The following is a 14,773-nucleotide window of genomic DNA, read 5'->3' on the forward strand; positions in this document are numbered from 1 at the left end:
ACTTTCATGCTGTTGTGGTCAGAAAAGATGTTGGATATCATTTGAATCTTTTTAAATTTATTGACTTGTTTTTTGGTGTAGCTTGTGATCTGTCTTGGAGAATGTTCCATGTGCATTTGAAAAGAATGCATATTTTGTTGCTTTTGGATGGAATGTTCTACATATATCCATCAAGTCTATATGGTCTAATGTGTCACTTAAGGCCAGTGTTTCCTTATTGATTTTCTGTCTGAATGAGCTGTCCTTTGATATAATTGGGGTGTTAAAGTCCCCTAATATTATTGTGTTACTGTCAATTTCTCCCTTTGTGTTTGTTCATATTTGCTTTATGTATTTAGATGTGAATGCTAGTACACTTGATTTTGTCCCAGAGGCCTCTTAAACTCTCCTCATTTTTTTTTAAAGTTATACAATTTTTATTTATTTATTTATTTATGGCTGTGCTGGGTCTTCGTTTCTGTGCGAGGGCTTTCTCTAGTTGCGGCAAGTGGGGGCCACTCTTCATCGCGGTGCGCGGGCCTTTCATTATTGCGGCCTCTCTTGTTGCGGAGCACAGGCTCCAGACGCGCAGGCTCAGCAATTGTGGCTCACGGGCCCAGCCGCTCCGCGGCACGTGGGATCCTCCCAGACCAGGGCTCGAACCCGTGTCCCCCGCATTGGCAGGCAGATTCTCAACCACTGCGCCACCAGGGAAGCCCCCTCACCTCATTTTTAAAAAATTCTTTTTTCCCTTCAGCTTGGGTCATTCCACTACTCTGTCTTCCAGTTCTCTGATTCATTCCTCTGTATCATCTAATCTTCTGTTGATTCCTTCTACTGTATTTTTTATTTCAGTTATTGTAGTCTTCAGCTCTGTTTGATTCTTTATATTTTTCAACTCTTTTTTGAAATTCTCACTGTGCTCATCCATTCTCCTGAATTCAGTGAGCATCTATATGATCATTACCTTGAACTCTTTATTGGGTAGATAGCTTATCTCCACTTTGCTTAGTTCTTCTCCTGGGGTTTTGTCTTGTTCCTTCGTTTGAAACATATTCCTCTATCTCCTCATTTTGCCTGATTCTCTGTGCTCATTTCTATGTATTAGGCAGATTGGTTATATTTCCTCATCTTGGAGAAGTGACCTTATGTAGGAGATGTCCTGTTGGGCCCAGTACCACACTACCTTTTCATCACCAGAGCTCTATGCTCCAAGGATGCCCCCTATGTGGGCTACATGGGCTCTTCTATTGTGGTGGAGCAGACTACTGTGGGCACAGTGGTAGATTGGGTTGGCCCCCAGCCCAGTTGGTTGCCAGGCTCTGCCTCTTGTCATGGTTGCCAATCTGCTCATGGGTGGGCCTGGGTCTTGAGGCAGCTGGCTGTGCAGCTGGAGGGCCCGAGACTGGTGCCAGCCTGCTGGTGGGTGGGTAAGCTCCTGTTGCTATAGGCTAGAGGGAGGACTCCAAAATAGTGCTTGCCAGTACCAGTGTCCTTGTGGTAGAAGGAGCTCCCCAAAATGGCTACTGCCAGCATCTATGGCCCAGAGGGAGTCCCAGTTGTCTCCTGACTCTCTGGGAGGCTCTCCAAGATCAGCAAGTGGGTCCAAATCAGGCGCTATGACTTAGAGCTTGTTAGATTTTGTGTGCACCCTTTAAGAACAGAGTTTCTGTTTCCCACAGCCCTCTACCTCTCCCATACACAAGCTCCACTGGCTTTCAAAGAAGATTTTCTGGGAACTTGCTTTCCTAGTGCAGGAACACTAGACTGGGGAGTCTGATGTGGAGCTTGGACACTTCACTCTCTGGGGAGACCCTTTGCGATTGTGATTATCCTCTCATTTGTGAGTTGCCTACCCAGGGGTGTGGGTCTTTACTATACCATGACTCCACCCCTCCTACCTGTCTCATTGTAGTTCCTTCTTTATATTTTTAGTTGTGGAAATCTTTCCTGTTAGTCTTCAGGTTATTCTCATAGACAGTTGCTCTGTAAATAGTTGTAATTTTGGTGTGCCTGTGGGAGGAGGTGAGTTCAGGGTCTTCCTACTCCACCATGTTGGTCACACCTCAACCATTTTTAATTGTAGAATTCAGTGTCTTTTAGTATACTCACAAATGTACAGTTATCAACACTATCTAGCTCCAGAATATTTTCTTCATTCCAAAAGGAAACCGCAGACCTCTTAAGCATTCACTCCCCATTCTTTCCTCTCTTAGCCCCTGGAAACCATTCATTTGCTTTATGTCTTTATGGACTTGCCTATTATGGATATTTAATATAAATACAATTGTACAATATGTGGCCTTTTGTGTCTGGCTTGTAACTCACTTGTCATTCTTTGCCCAGCCTCATGAAGTTTCACTTTATGTATGTGCAGCTTAATATATAGCAACAGGCTCAAGGGAAACTTTTAAAAGACTTTTGGAGAATGTTTTTCTGCACTAATCCATCATCTCTGGTATTCTTCCTCACAAACTTCAGCCACCTCTACTTCCAATCTCTTTCTTGTCAACTCAGGAAGGCAAATGCTCCTCCTCTCTATGCCACAATCCACAGGATGCCTTTAGTCAAAATCCAAAGCAATCATAGGGCTCATCTTGATTGCTTCTCTTCTCTCAGGGACCACACCCTTGTGCTGCCAATTGTCTAGAGTCTATAAACATTTGTAGTTGTTTGATATAGTTGCCCAGTTATCTAGTTCTTCAAGGCAGGAGGATATGCCTAATCCAAGTTTTTCCATCATTTGTCATTTGGTTTGAGCATATTTTGCACAATTCTAGGACTATTTGCTTATAGAGTCCCCTCACCCTGTGTGAAGCCATATTGGAAAAGGAACCAGCAAGTCAGCCTGGTGTCCACCTAACACACAGGAAAATTCACCCCTCCTTGCCATAGCAAAGGGGAGAGTACACTATGTGTCTATCTTCACCCTGCTATCTCTTTTGGATCAACAGAATAAGCAGTGATCTAACTAAGAACCATACACCAGTACCTTGTTCTTGCAGACCTCTCTCTGTATGTAATTCTCTTAGAGCTTCCACCTCCACTTGGTTTAAAAGAGGAAAGAACTATGCTCTTCCTTTCATCCACGAGAAAGGGATAGAATTGACTTTCACCATGTGCCAACCCTGGAGTCAGAATACCTTGGTTAAAATTCTATCTCCACTATTTACTGTGTGACTTTGGGCAAGCTACTTAACCTCTGTACTCCTTAGTTTGCTAATAATAGCATTGTGAGTAGTAATGAATTGTAATTCCGTTAGTATATGTAAAGTGCTTAGAAGAGTGCCTGGTATATGACAAGTATTATATAAGTATGAAGTACTATTGTTGTTGTTGTTGTTATTGTTGTTATAATGAATGACACTGAACTCCCCACAAAGTCTATGGCTCCCACAATTCTTTACCTGTCACCCTTACCTGTCTCCTTACACTGATTTGGGAGAAGGAGGACTGGGACATTGTTGTAGATACACGGGTTAGGTGGGTTTTGGTAAGGTCTTATGAAAGTATCAGGTCCCAATTATTGGACTTTTTTTTCATGATAATGCCTCTTTGTCCTCACCTATGAGTCCCATCAACCAATAGTAGGGAAACAAATTAAATCTAACTCAATATCTTACTTTGCTTGCATTTGCATGCATTTTTATAACAGCTTTTACTTATAAATGGAGATGTATTCTGTGAAATGTTTAGATAAACCAAAGCTGTCCAGATCTAATAGAATTTTTGGAGAATGAAGTAAAATAAGGCAGGGCAGTGACATGTCATATCTGTTGTTTAGAATCTTCATTTTATTGGAAGGTAGCAAGATGTAAGGTAAAGAGGCCAGTAAATGTTGTTGTAGTGGTCAGAGTTTATGGCTGCTTGCCTTTGGGAAGTGGCAGTGAAGCCAGAGTGGGAATTGGAAGGATTCCTGAGATACTTTGGAGGTAATCATTGAGACCTGCCACTTATTGGAGTACTTGGTATTTGTCAGTCATGAAGACAATGAAGAAAAAGACCACGCATTTTACAGAAGGTGGAGATGCTGGCAACAGGGAAGACCAGAAAAGCAGGCTTATTAGAAGGATGAACTATGGTATTTGCCATCATTTTGTAATCTGGTCAGTTAATAAAGAACGACTGCTTTCAAATTGGAAAAAAAAACACATAAATCTAACGATCTGCATGAAAAGCCGTTTACAGAGGATTCAGGATTTCTCCACCCCAACAACAAATCTTTTGCTTCTATCACAACTAACCATTCCTTAATAACTGTGATAACAATGCTCTACTCTTTTTAAGATCACTTCTCTTTCTCTTCTTAAATATTTTCTGGAACCATTTACTTCAAAGTGGTTAGTGGCAACTTTGCATTTATAATAAGCCACTGTTTTCCTAAAAACAAATACTAAGAACACATCCCTGGGAATTCCCTGGTGGTCCAGTGGTTAGGACTCCCGTGCTCTCACTGCCTGAGAGGGCCCGGTTCAATCCCTGGTCAGGGAACTAAAATTCTACAAGCCACGCAGTGCAGCCAAAAAAAAAAATTAAAAAAAAACGTTAAAAAAAAGAACATATCCTTCTTTCTGTTGCATATATTTCAAGCTAACCAATCAACAACAGATTCACTTAGATTAGTACCAAAAGCCTTAGCAACAAAAAGTTTTGTGTGATAAGTGACTAAATGGGGCCAGTTTCTGTTAGTGCTTCTAATTCCCCAGTGTGGCTGAGTAAGGTCTAAGGAAACATAAATAGGATAGAGATGTGTGGAAGAAATGAAAAACTCCTGGATTCTAAATAAGAGTGTTGAGGAAAGGTGGGATCTTTTAAACACAGTACTGAGGGAAATACAAGGGCATGGTACAAACTGGGAGACAGAGGGCATGATACTGAGATCGAAGTAGTAAAATTTTATGACTGACTTTTGAGATCTGAAAATCTAGGTATGTAGGATTATGGACTCAGGAGCTCACCTAATGAAAAGGCCTCACATGCTCAGGAGTGCCTCAGAAAGGTAGCCTCCAGTTGCCCTGTACATTTTAAACTTCCAAAAATGTGTCTGCTTGGAGGGTCTATATTTATCTTATGACTCAGCAACAGAAACAGGTGGCTGGGTCTTTTTATCCTCCTATCTTGAATCTTTTTTCCAAATGTACATACTGTTACCGTATTTCTGATTATTAAAAGAATATAATATGTTTATGGGGGAAAAGGGGGAAAGAATAGGAAATTTTCAGAATGAAAGTAAAAACCACAATCCCAGTCATTACTTCCTTTCTTAATTTACCCCACCCCCTCCAATTTGGTTGCAAGAACTGAAGTGCAAGGAAAATGGTGGCTATTAGTGACTGGGGAGAGGGTGGGTGGAGGGAAGACTGCTACCTTTCTGTTCTTGTATTTTAGAAGAGGATGAATAATCCTCTCTCTCCACACAACCATTAAAAAAGTAGCAATTGTTAATATGACTATGGGAAAATGCAGCCCTTCTCTGGTGATCAGAGAAAGGCAAATTCCAACTACAGGGAGAAGGGGCCACTTTTGACCTCTGGAATTAGCAATGACAAAAATGAGTGACAGGGCCTGGTGGGGGGTGGTGGGAGGTTGGTAAGCCGTTCCATTTCCGCAGCACAGCTGGTGGGAGGGGAAAGTGGGGACCAGAGTTGGAGGATGACATAATTCTCACGTGATCAGGAGCTGACGTGAAGTCCTCATATTCCCGGGCTTCTTTCTCCTCTGGGTACCAGCTCCTTACTGCCCTGCAGGCGTTCGTGCTTGTGGCCAAGAGAAAGAGGACGTAAATTCTTTAAATCCCAGAAGGTTGGTGTGAGGGAACCACTGGGACTCTTGGGGTGGTAGTGGCTGAATCTAGTGCCTAGAATATGTCTAGGATTGCTTTCTCCAAACCCGTGCAAACTCGTCGGAGATAATTATATTTTTGAAGGGGGGTGGGGCTGGAGTAGGTGGAAGTCTCCTGAGAGACACCCAGAGGTTTAGTGTAGTTTAGAAATAATCAGCTTCTCTCAGACTAGCAAGATTTCCCTTTATCCTTCTTCTCTTTTCCCAACTCCGCTGGAGGAAATGAGGTGTGGGCTGGTGCGTGGAGAAAGGCTGGAATCCTGAGGTGGAGACAGAGAGATTTAGAGATAATTTGAAATTAGTTCGCCTCATTCAGTGCTAGCCTGCGAGAGGGATGCGGGGGAGTGGGGAGGGAGGGGACAGGGCCCTTGCAGGACTAGGCCTGAGGGTGAGGGGTGGGGGTTGGGGGCAGAGATTCAGTAGGAAGGGATAAGAACAGGAGGGGAAACAGGAGGTAGGAAATTTGGGGCGACAACGGTGATGAGGATCCTAGATTCAAGATAATAACGTGTGTCTTGTCTCTGGCGCTGGTCGATCCACAGAGAACTCCCTCCTTCCCGCCCCTTCCTTTCTGTCTGCAGGTCTGAGGGTCTGTGTTCACAGACATCTGCAGGCAAGTAAAAGAGGAGGAGACTATCCCGAATCGTCTCAGGGAGGGAAGCACTCAGACGGGGTTCTCTGAGGGTGGGAGTTGGGAAGGGCGAGAGCTGGGTAAAATTTGCCGCCCCACAGCTCAACTCCCTGTCTGCTCCCCTCCTGCCGCCCATCAGAGAGGCCATTAGCCTCGTCTGCTGGAGAAATGGTGGGCTGCTGAGGGAGGGGAAAGGAGGTGGAGAAGGGGTAAGGGGGGGGGCATCTCGAACTTCGGAGGGCTGGACCAGTGAAGCAGGGGTGGGAGATTAGGCGAGTATCTAGCTTCCGAGAGAAACTGACAATCTTGAATGAAAAGAAATGAAGCAATCTTACTCTACATTTTCTCCCTGGACTTAAGCAGGAAACCACAACATCATGCAAAAATCCTGCAAAGAAAATGAAGGAAAGCCCAAGTGCAGCGTGCCAAAGAGGGAGGAAGAACGCCCCTATGGAGAATTCGAACGCCAACAAACAGAAGGGAATTTTAGGCAAAGGTTGCTTCAGTCTCTCGAGGAATTTAAAGAGGACATAGACTATAGGCATTTTAAGGATGAAGAAATGACAAGAGAGGGAGACGAGATGGAAAGGTGTTTGGAAGAGATAAGGGGTCTGAGAAAGAAATTTAGGGCTCTGCATTCTAACCATAGGCATTCTCGGGACCGTCCTTATCCCATTTAATGCATTTCTCCCCTGAATTCAACTATTTTCTGTTATTAATATTGCAACATTGGTTCCTTTTGTCTGCGTTTTCTTGCTAAATATTTGCTACTATTTTATTCCAATCCTTCAGTGTTCCTTTGATTTACATATGACTCGTTACCATTTCATCTTTTAACCCAATCTCACTCATTTAATAGGGTTGTTTCATTCGTTTGCATGGGAAGATGCTCATTGTATATTATAAAGTGAAAATAATATGTTGCAAAATGATATATATAGATATATCTATCTGTATATATCTTATATGTACATTTATACATGTCATAATGCAAAAAATGTCTGAATTATTATACACCAAAAGGTTAAGTGAATCTCTGTGATCTGTATTTTATTTTATTTTTTGCCTATTTGCATCTTCCCATTTTCCAAAAAAATGAATAATATAAATGTGTGTATATGTGTGTATTACTTGTGTCACAAAAAACTAAAATAAACAGACACAATAAAAGAACTTGTCAATCACCTTTGAAGGGCAATGAAACACTTAATAAACTCTTAATAACAGAACTATAAGAAAGAAATGTAAACTTCAAATTATCTCTGGATCTCTTAGCCAGAGAAATACAACTGGCAATTAGTGTAGATACACTTGCTTAAGACCCAGTCTTTTCATGGGAAAACATTTGCCTCACAGGGCTGCTGTGGAGAAGAAATGAGGTGACTCTGAGCTGTGCTTGGTGGGCTCTTGTTCCCACCTATGCATACAGAACCCCAACCCACTACAGAACATCAGTTTTGAGGGAGGGAGGGTCCTGGCATGACTCAACCTGCGCTCAGGAGCAAGTCCAACAGGCAGGGAGGTGGGGACTTCCATGCCAGGCCTCTGCTGTTGAGCCCCACCCCTGGCTCCCCTGGGTCCTGCCAGGCCTGCTGGGCACTGCTGCCTTTTCTCCTGGGCCCTTTGCTCTCTGCTGGCCCTGCTGCTGGTGGTGCACTGGAGTCCTTGAGTGCCAAAGCCCCACTTAGTTTCCTGGAGTCCCCAGTGCATTGAACCCCCACTCTGTCTTCTGAAGCTTCTCTCTCTGCTTTATAGTGATGGTTAACACAGGTGGGGACTGTTCCAGGATTGCTTGGGCCACAGTGTTTAGCAGAGTTTTTAGTAACACAGCCCTTTCCATTTTGAGCCACAGGACACTTCCTCCATAGGAGTGAGACATGATGAGTCTATTTTGGGGGTTGGACCAGGGTTCAAATTTGAGCAAAATATGTCATGCTATAGTCAGAGTTGCTGCTCGAAGTCTAAGAACTGAGGTTTTGTCTTCTTTCTCTTGTGGGATGATTTCTCCCTGAAGGCTCCTGTCAGGCCTGCCCTACAGGTTCAGAAGACTCTCAGGAGACATGTGTAAATTGCACAAAGTAATGCAGGAAATAGATCTAGGGAAACAATCCCCTTCTCTCCATCCCTTCCAATCCTGAAACATATGTAAGAATTCTTTGTAAGACTAATATATGTATAACACATATTATATATATAAATATATACATATATATAGAAATATATGTATTTATACCTTTTAGTGTATATATGTACATATATCGTTTTATGTATATGTATATATGTATACTTAAGCATTATTTCTTAACTGGACTTTTTGCATTTTCCATTTCAAAGTAAAGACTATTATATTTCATTATATTTTATCATTTCATTATATTTCTTTTGATTACTGCTGTGACTTACACATAGTGGGTACTTAATAAATGTTTACTTAATTAGAATTCTAGTGTTCTTGGCCCAGTTTTACTTCTGATTGCATAAAATTGGAAATAATCTATTTCTCTAGAAACTATAACTTACATTTTCAAAAAGAACCCAATAAGAAAGGGGTTATTCCCCAAATTCAGTCTATAAAACTATTATAACCTTGTATAATTAATTGATGTCTCTCAAAAAGTCAGCTCCTGACATTATAATCTTCTAGAGTGCTTATTACAAATACAAATTTATGACAAATAGCTCCCCATACACACACATAATCTTACAAAGTCAGAATTTCTGTGCATATGGCCTTGGAATCTTCATTTTGGGGTTCCCATGAAATCATGTTCTTCAAAACTGCTTCAAAAATCCTCACTATAGACCCTGTTTCAGCTGAGCAGTGCAGAAGGAGTCTTCTTATAACCAAAGAGCCTAATTGTTTACAATTCATAATTAAGGACTCCCGAAAGTCAAAATGGTTGGTACCATAGCCTGAAAATTGAGGGTACCCATCAAGTAAATCTATGTGGAGAATAAGCATTATTCAACCTTAGTAGAAGGCAAAAAGACAAATGAAAAATGAATAAAATAAAAACAAGTTGTTATCTACCTACCAAATAGACAAATGTTTACTTACAATACTCAGTTTTATTGAGGATGTAGGCATTTTCATACTCAATGAGAGAGTAAATTGCTATATTCATTTTTTTTGCTTCTATTCACAGTAAGTACCAAAAGCTCTATACTCTGCATACTCCATGACTCCCAAATTCTACTGCTTGAACTTTGTCCTAAGGAAATAATCACAGCAGTGAGCAAATATCTAGCTATAAGCATTTTTATTTAAAGATTTTACACATTTTCAAGGAGGTTTTTTAACCTAAGAATCAAGTACATGGACTATCCAATCAGAAGAAAATGAACATAGATTCCTACTAGCCACATACACAAAAATACATCCCAGGTGGATTAAAGATGAAAATGTGAAAAACAGAAATAAAATATTGCAATGAAAATTAAGAGGAAAACTATATAGTCTTGTAATGTGATTATCTTCTTAAACATGAAAGAAAATCCAGAAGTTGTAAAGGAAAAAAATATTAAATATCCAAAAACAAGAAATAGCCTGGGAGAAAAAATATTTGCAATATCATAACAGATAACAGGAAAATATCTCTAATACCCCAATAGCTTTTACAAATGGAAAGGAAAAACATAAACAAACCCATAAAAATATGCACATACCATATTACCCAGAATTCCACTGCTTTGTATTACAATAGAGATATATGTACACATGTGCACAGAACGCCTAGAAGGATGTTTATTGTGACATTGTAAGAGCCAAAATATTGGAACTAGCCTAAGTCATCAAAAGGGAAAGGTCAAATAAACTGTGGTCTAGCTATACCAAGAAAACTACATGGTAGTTAAAAAGAATGAGATTCTTATATTGAAGCCTCTCCAGGAATAATTGTTAAATAAAGACATTATATATCTTTATGTTGCTATTGTCACAAATAATGAATTACCTAGTTCATCTTAATATACTGCTTTAACCACACATCCAATTTCAACCTCCTTCCCACAATTAAATACTTATCAGTTTTAGTGATAACCATCTAGAAATTTATATATTTCTGTTTTGCATTTTAACTAAATATTATGATGTTACATTATGACTTTCAGCAGCTCTTAATTATGAATTATAAACCAGTAGGCTCTCTGATTATAAGAAGACTCCTTCTGCACAGCTCACCTGAAACAGGGTCTATGGTGAGTGTGCATATTAACATAACTTTACAATTATTGTTTTATGCATTTGTCTTTTAAGTCACATAAAAGAAAAAGGAGTTATAAACCAAATATGCAAAACTACTTGCTTTTTTATTTAGCTATGTAGCTACCTTTACCATTATTGTTTATGTCATCATATGACTTTGAGTTACACATTTACCTTGTGTCTCTTTATTTCAGCTTGGAAGTCTTATAGGACTTTCCAAAGGTCAGTAAATACAAATGCAAATGAATCTACTTTCTCTAGTATGACTATAACTTATGTTATTCAAACCATTCCCCTGTTAATTAACATTCAAACTATTTCTATATTTTGCCCACTAAAAGAATTGCTGTCTGCAATGAACATGCTTGTACAGATATTCAATTTACTGGTGCTTTTATTTCTATAGAATAGATTCTGGAAAGTAAGATTGCTTTATCAAAAAGTACGTGTTCTGGGAATTCCCTGGCTGTCCAGTGGTTAGGACTCTGCACTTTCACTGCAGAGGGCGTGGGTTCAATCCCTGGTCGGGGAACTAAGATCCAGCAAGTCAGGCAGCGAGGCCAAAAAACCAAAAAATTTCGTGTTCTTTTACATTTCCTAGCCTCCCTTGCACATATGTTGGGGCCATCAAATGTAATATAAGACACATCTAAGGCTTATAAACACTGCGGGGTGACCTCTCCACACTCCTTTCAGTAACCTTGGAAACCATGTGTACCATCTGGAACACATAACTGTGAGATGAATGCAGGCTAGATACCCAAATAATCAATGGAGCAGAGCTATGCTGTAGAGCCAATAACTCTCACTGAACTGACATGAAGGAGTAATAAACCATTTAAAGTCACTGAGATAGCCTAGTTCATCTTAATATACTGCTTTAACTACACCTTAACACAATTTCAAACCCCTCCCCACAATTAAACACTTAACAGCTTGACAGCTATCCATCTAGAAATTTATATATTTCTGTTATACATTTTAACTAAATGTTATAAAATTACATTTACTGTCCTACTGTTTTTTGCTTAACAATATTCCTGGAGATGCTTCAATAAAGAATATCATTCTTTTTAATGACTATGTAGTTTTTTTTGAGGATAGTTTATTTGACCTTTCCCTTTTGATGACTTGGGCTATTTCCAACATTTTGACTCTTACAAACAGTTCCACAGTAAAATTCCATCTATGCATTTCTGAGCATGTGTGTATATATATCTAGGTAAATCAAAGCAGTGGAAGTGCTGGGTCATATGGTATGTGCATAATTTTACTTGTTTGTTTATTTACCATAGTGTATGCCAGAAACATATACCTCACCTCAAAAGTCCTGATGAATATTGATGCAAAAATCCTCAACAAAATGCTAACAAACTAAGCCAGCAGAATATTGAAAGGATTTTACATCATGATGAATTGGGATTTATGCACAAAATGAAAGGGTGATTCAATATATGAAAATCAATTGATGTAATATATATTACATTAATATAAGAAAGGAAAAAAACACATCATCTCAATTTATGCAAAAGAAAGCATTTGACAAACTCCAACACTGTTTTGTAATACAAACACTTAACAAACTAAGAATATAAGAGGATTGTCTTACACGATAAAGGGCATTTATGAGAAACTCAATGCTAAATAATACTCAACAGTGAAAGACTGAAATCTTTCCATGTAAGATCAGGAATAAGACAAGGATGCCTGCTTTCATCAATATTGTACTGAAAGTTCTAGCCAGAGAAATTAAGCAAGAAAAAGACATAAATCAAATCCAAATTGAAAAAGAAGTATCTTTATTTGCAGGTGGTGTGATACTATATATAGTAAATCCCAAAGAATATACAAGAAGGCTACTAGAGCTAATAGATGAACTTGGCAAATTGCAAGACACAAGATCAGCCATCCAAATTCTGTTGTATTTCTATATACTAGCAATGAGCAATCCAAAAATGAAATTAAGAAAACAATTCTATGTACAAAAGCATGAAAAAGACCAGAATACTTAGGAATAAATTTAACCAAGGAAGTTCAATATATGTACACTGAAAATTAAAAAACTACTGAAAGTAATTAAATAAGACCTAAGTAAATGGAAAGATACCCCATGTTCATGAATTAGAAGACCTAATATTGTTAAGGTGGCAATAAGTCCCAAAGCAATCTACAGATTCAATGTGATTCCTATCAAAACAAGAACAATTTATTTTCCAGAAATGGAAAAGCTAATAGTAAAATTCATATGGAATTGCAAGAAATCCCAAATAGGTAAAAAAGAAACCTTGGGCAAAAAAACAAAGTAAAAAGACTCACACTTTCTTATTTCAAAACCCTACAAATTTATAGAAATCAGAAGAGTGTAGTACTGTCATAAGGATAAATATATAGATAAATGGAATAGAACCGAGGGTCCAGAAATATGTCTATGGTCAATTGATTTTTGACAAGGGTGACAAGTCCATTCAATTGGAGAAAGAATAAGCTGTTCCACAAGTGGTGATGAAACAACTGAATATCTACATGCACAAGAGGGAAGTTAGACCCCAACTCACATTATATCCAAAAATAAACTCAAACTGGATTACAGACCTAAATATAGGAGCTAAAATCATAAAACTTTTGGAACAAAACATAGGAGCAAATCTTCATAATCTTGTATTTGGCAATGGATTCTTAAAAATTACACCAAAAGCATGAGCAAAAAAAAAAAAAATAGATAAATTGCACGCCATCAAAATTAAAAACACTTGTGCATCAAAGGACACTACCAAGAAAGTGAAAAGGCAACTTACAGAATGGAAGAAATATTTATAAATCATATATCTGGTAAGGGTCTAGTATCTAGAATATATAAAGAACTCCTGCAACTCAACAACAAAAAGACAAACAACTCAATTAAAAAATTAGCAAAGGACTTTAATGTAGACTTTTCTCCAAAAAAGATATACAGTTGGTCAAAAATAACATTAAAATATGTTCAACATTATTAGTCATTAGGGAAATGGAAATCAAAACCACAATGAGATACCACTTACACCCACTAGGATGACCCTAGTCCGTAAAACTGAAAATAACAAGTGTTGGTAAGGACATGAAGAAATTGTAATCCTTATAGATTTCAGGTGGGAAAGGAAAATGTTACAGCCCCTGTAGAAAAAATGTTTGCCAGTTCTTCAAAAAGTTAAACAGAATTACTGTATGATCCAATAATTCCACTCCTAGAAATGAACCCCAAAGAATTTAAAATAGGTACTCAAACGAACTGCTGTACAGATATGTTCATAGCAACACTATTCACAATAGCCTAAAGGTGGAAACAACCCAGATATCCATCAAATGATGAGTTGATAAACAAAATGTGTTATGCCCATACAATGGACTATTATACACTCCTAAAAAGGAATGAAGTACTGATACATTCTACAACGTGGATGAATCTTGAAAACATTATGCCAAGTGAAAGAAGCCAAACATAAAAGGTCACATATTGTATGATGCCATTTGTATGAAATGTCAAAATATGTAAATACATAAAGACAAAAAACAAATCAGTTGTTGCCAGGGCTGGGGACAGGGCAGAATGGAGAGTGACTGTTTAATGGGTACAGGGTGTCCTTTGGGAGTAATGAAAATGTTTGGGACTAGATAGAAGTAACAGTTGTGCAACTTTGTGAGTATACTAAATGTCACTGAATTGTACACTTAAGATAGTTAATTTTATTTTATGTGAATTTCACTTCAATACAAAATTATATGCATTTTAATTATTAGAAATATTTCCAAATTTTGCTCCTAAGAGTTTGTACCAATTTACAGTAGCATCAGCAATGCATAAGGCTGTCTATTCCCCTCACATCACCAGGACTGTGTTAAAAACCTTTTTGATCTGTAGTCTTTTCAGACTACCCCAGCTCTTGAAGACTGCCACTTTCTCTAAACTGTTTTTGACCTTCACATTTTAGTCCATAATCATTCTCTAAATATGCTCATGTCAATGGGTTTTACCTACTTAGCCAGAACACCATTTCCAACAGGTCAGTTTTGTCCTCTTAAACCTATCTCAATGTTAGAAATAAAGTGCTTTGCGTTAGTGTTTTCTACATTTAGATCCATGG

General features: G+C 38.6%; 1 protein-coding gene across 1 annotated transcript; it reads left to right on the forward strand.

The window, feature by feature from the left end:
• Window positions 1–5,760: 5,760 nt before the first annotated feature.
• Window positions 5,761–7,137, forward strand: TCEAL7 (transcription elongation factor A like 7). The gene is made up of 2 exons (XM_068534130.1): window positions 5,761–5,781; window positions 6,815–7,137. Exon 2 carries the CDS (start codon window positions 6,829–6,831, stop codon window positions 7,129–7,131), a length of 303 nt encoding a protein of 100 aa, XP_068390231.1. The 5' UTR covers window positions 5,761–5,781; window positions 6,815–6,828; the 3' UTR covers window positions 7,132–7,137.
• The last annotated feature ends 7,636 nt before the right edge of the window (window positions 7,138–14,773 follow it).

The sequence above is a fragment of the Eschrichtius robustus genome, chromosome X, assembly GCF_028021215.1.
Source record: "Eschrichtius robustus isolate mEscRob2 chromosome X, mEscRob2.pri, whole genome shotgun sequence".
NCBI lineage: Eukaryota > Metazoa > Chordata > Mammalia > Artiodactyla > Eschrichtiidae > Eschrichtius > Eschrichtius robustus.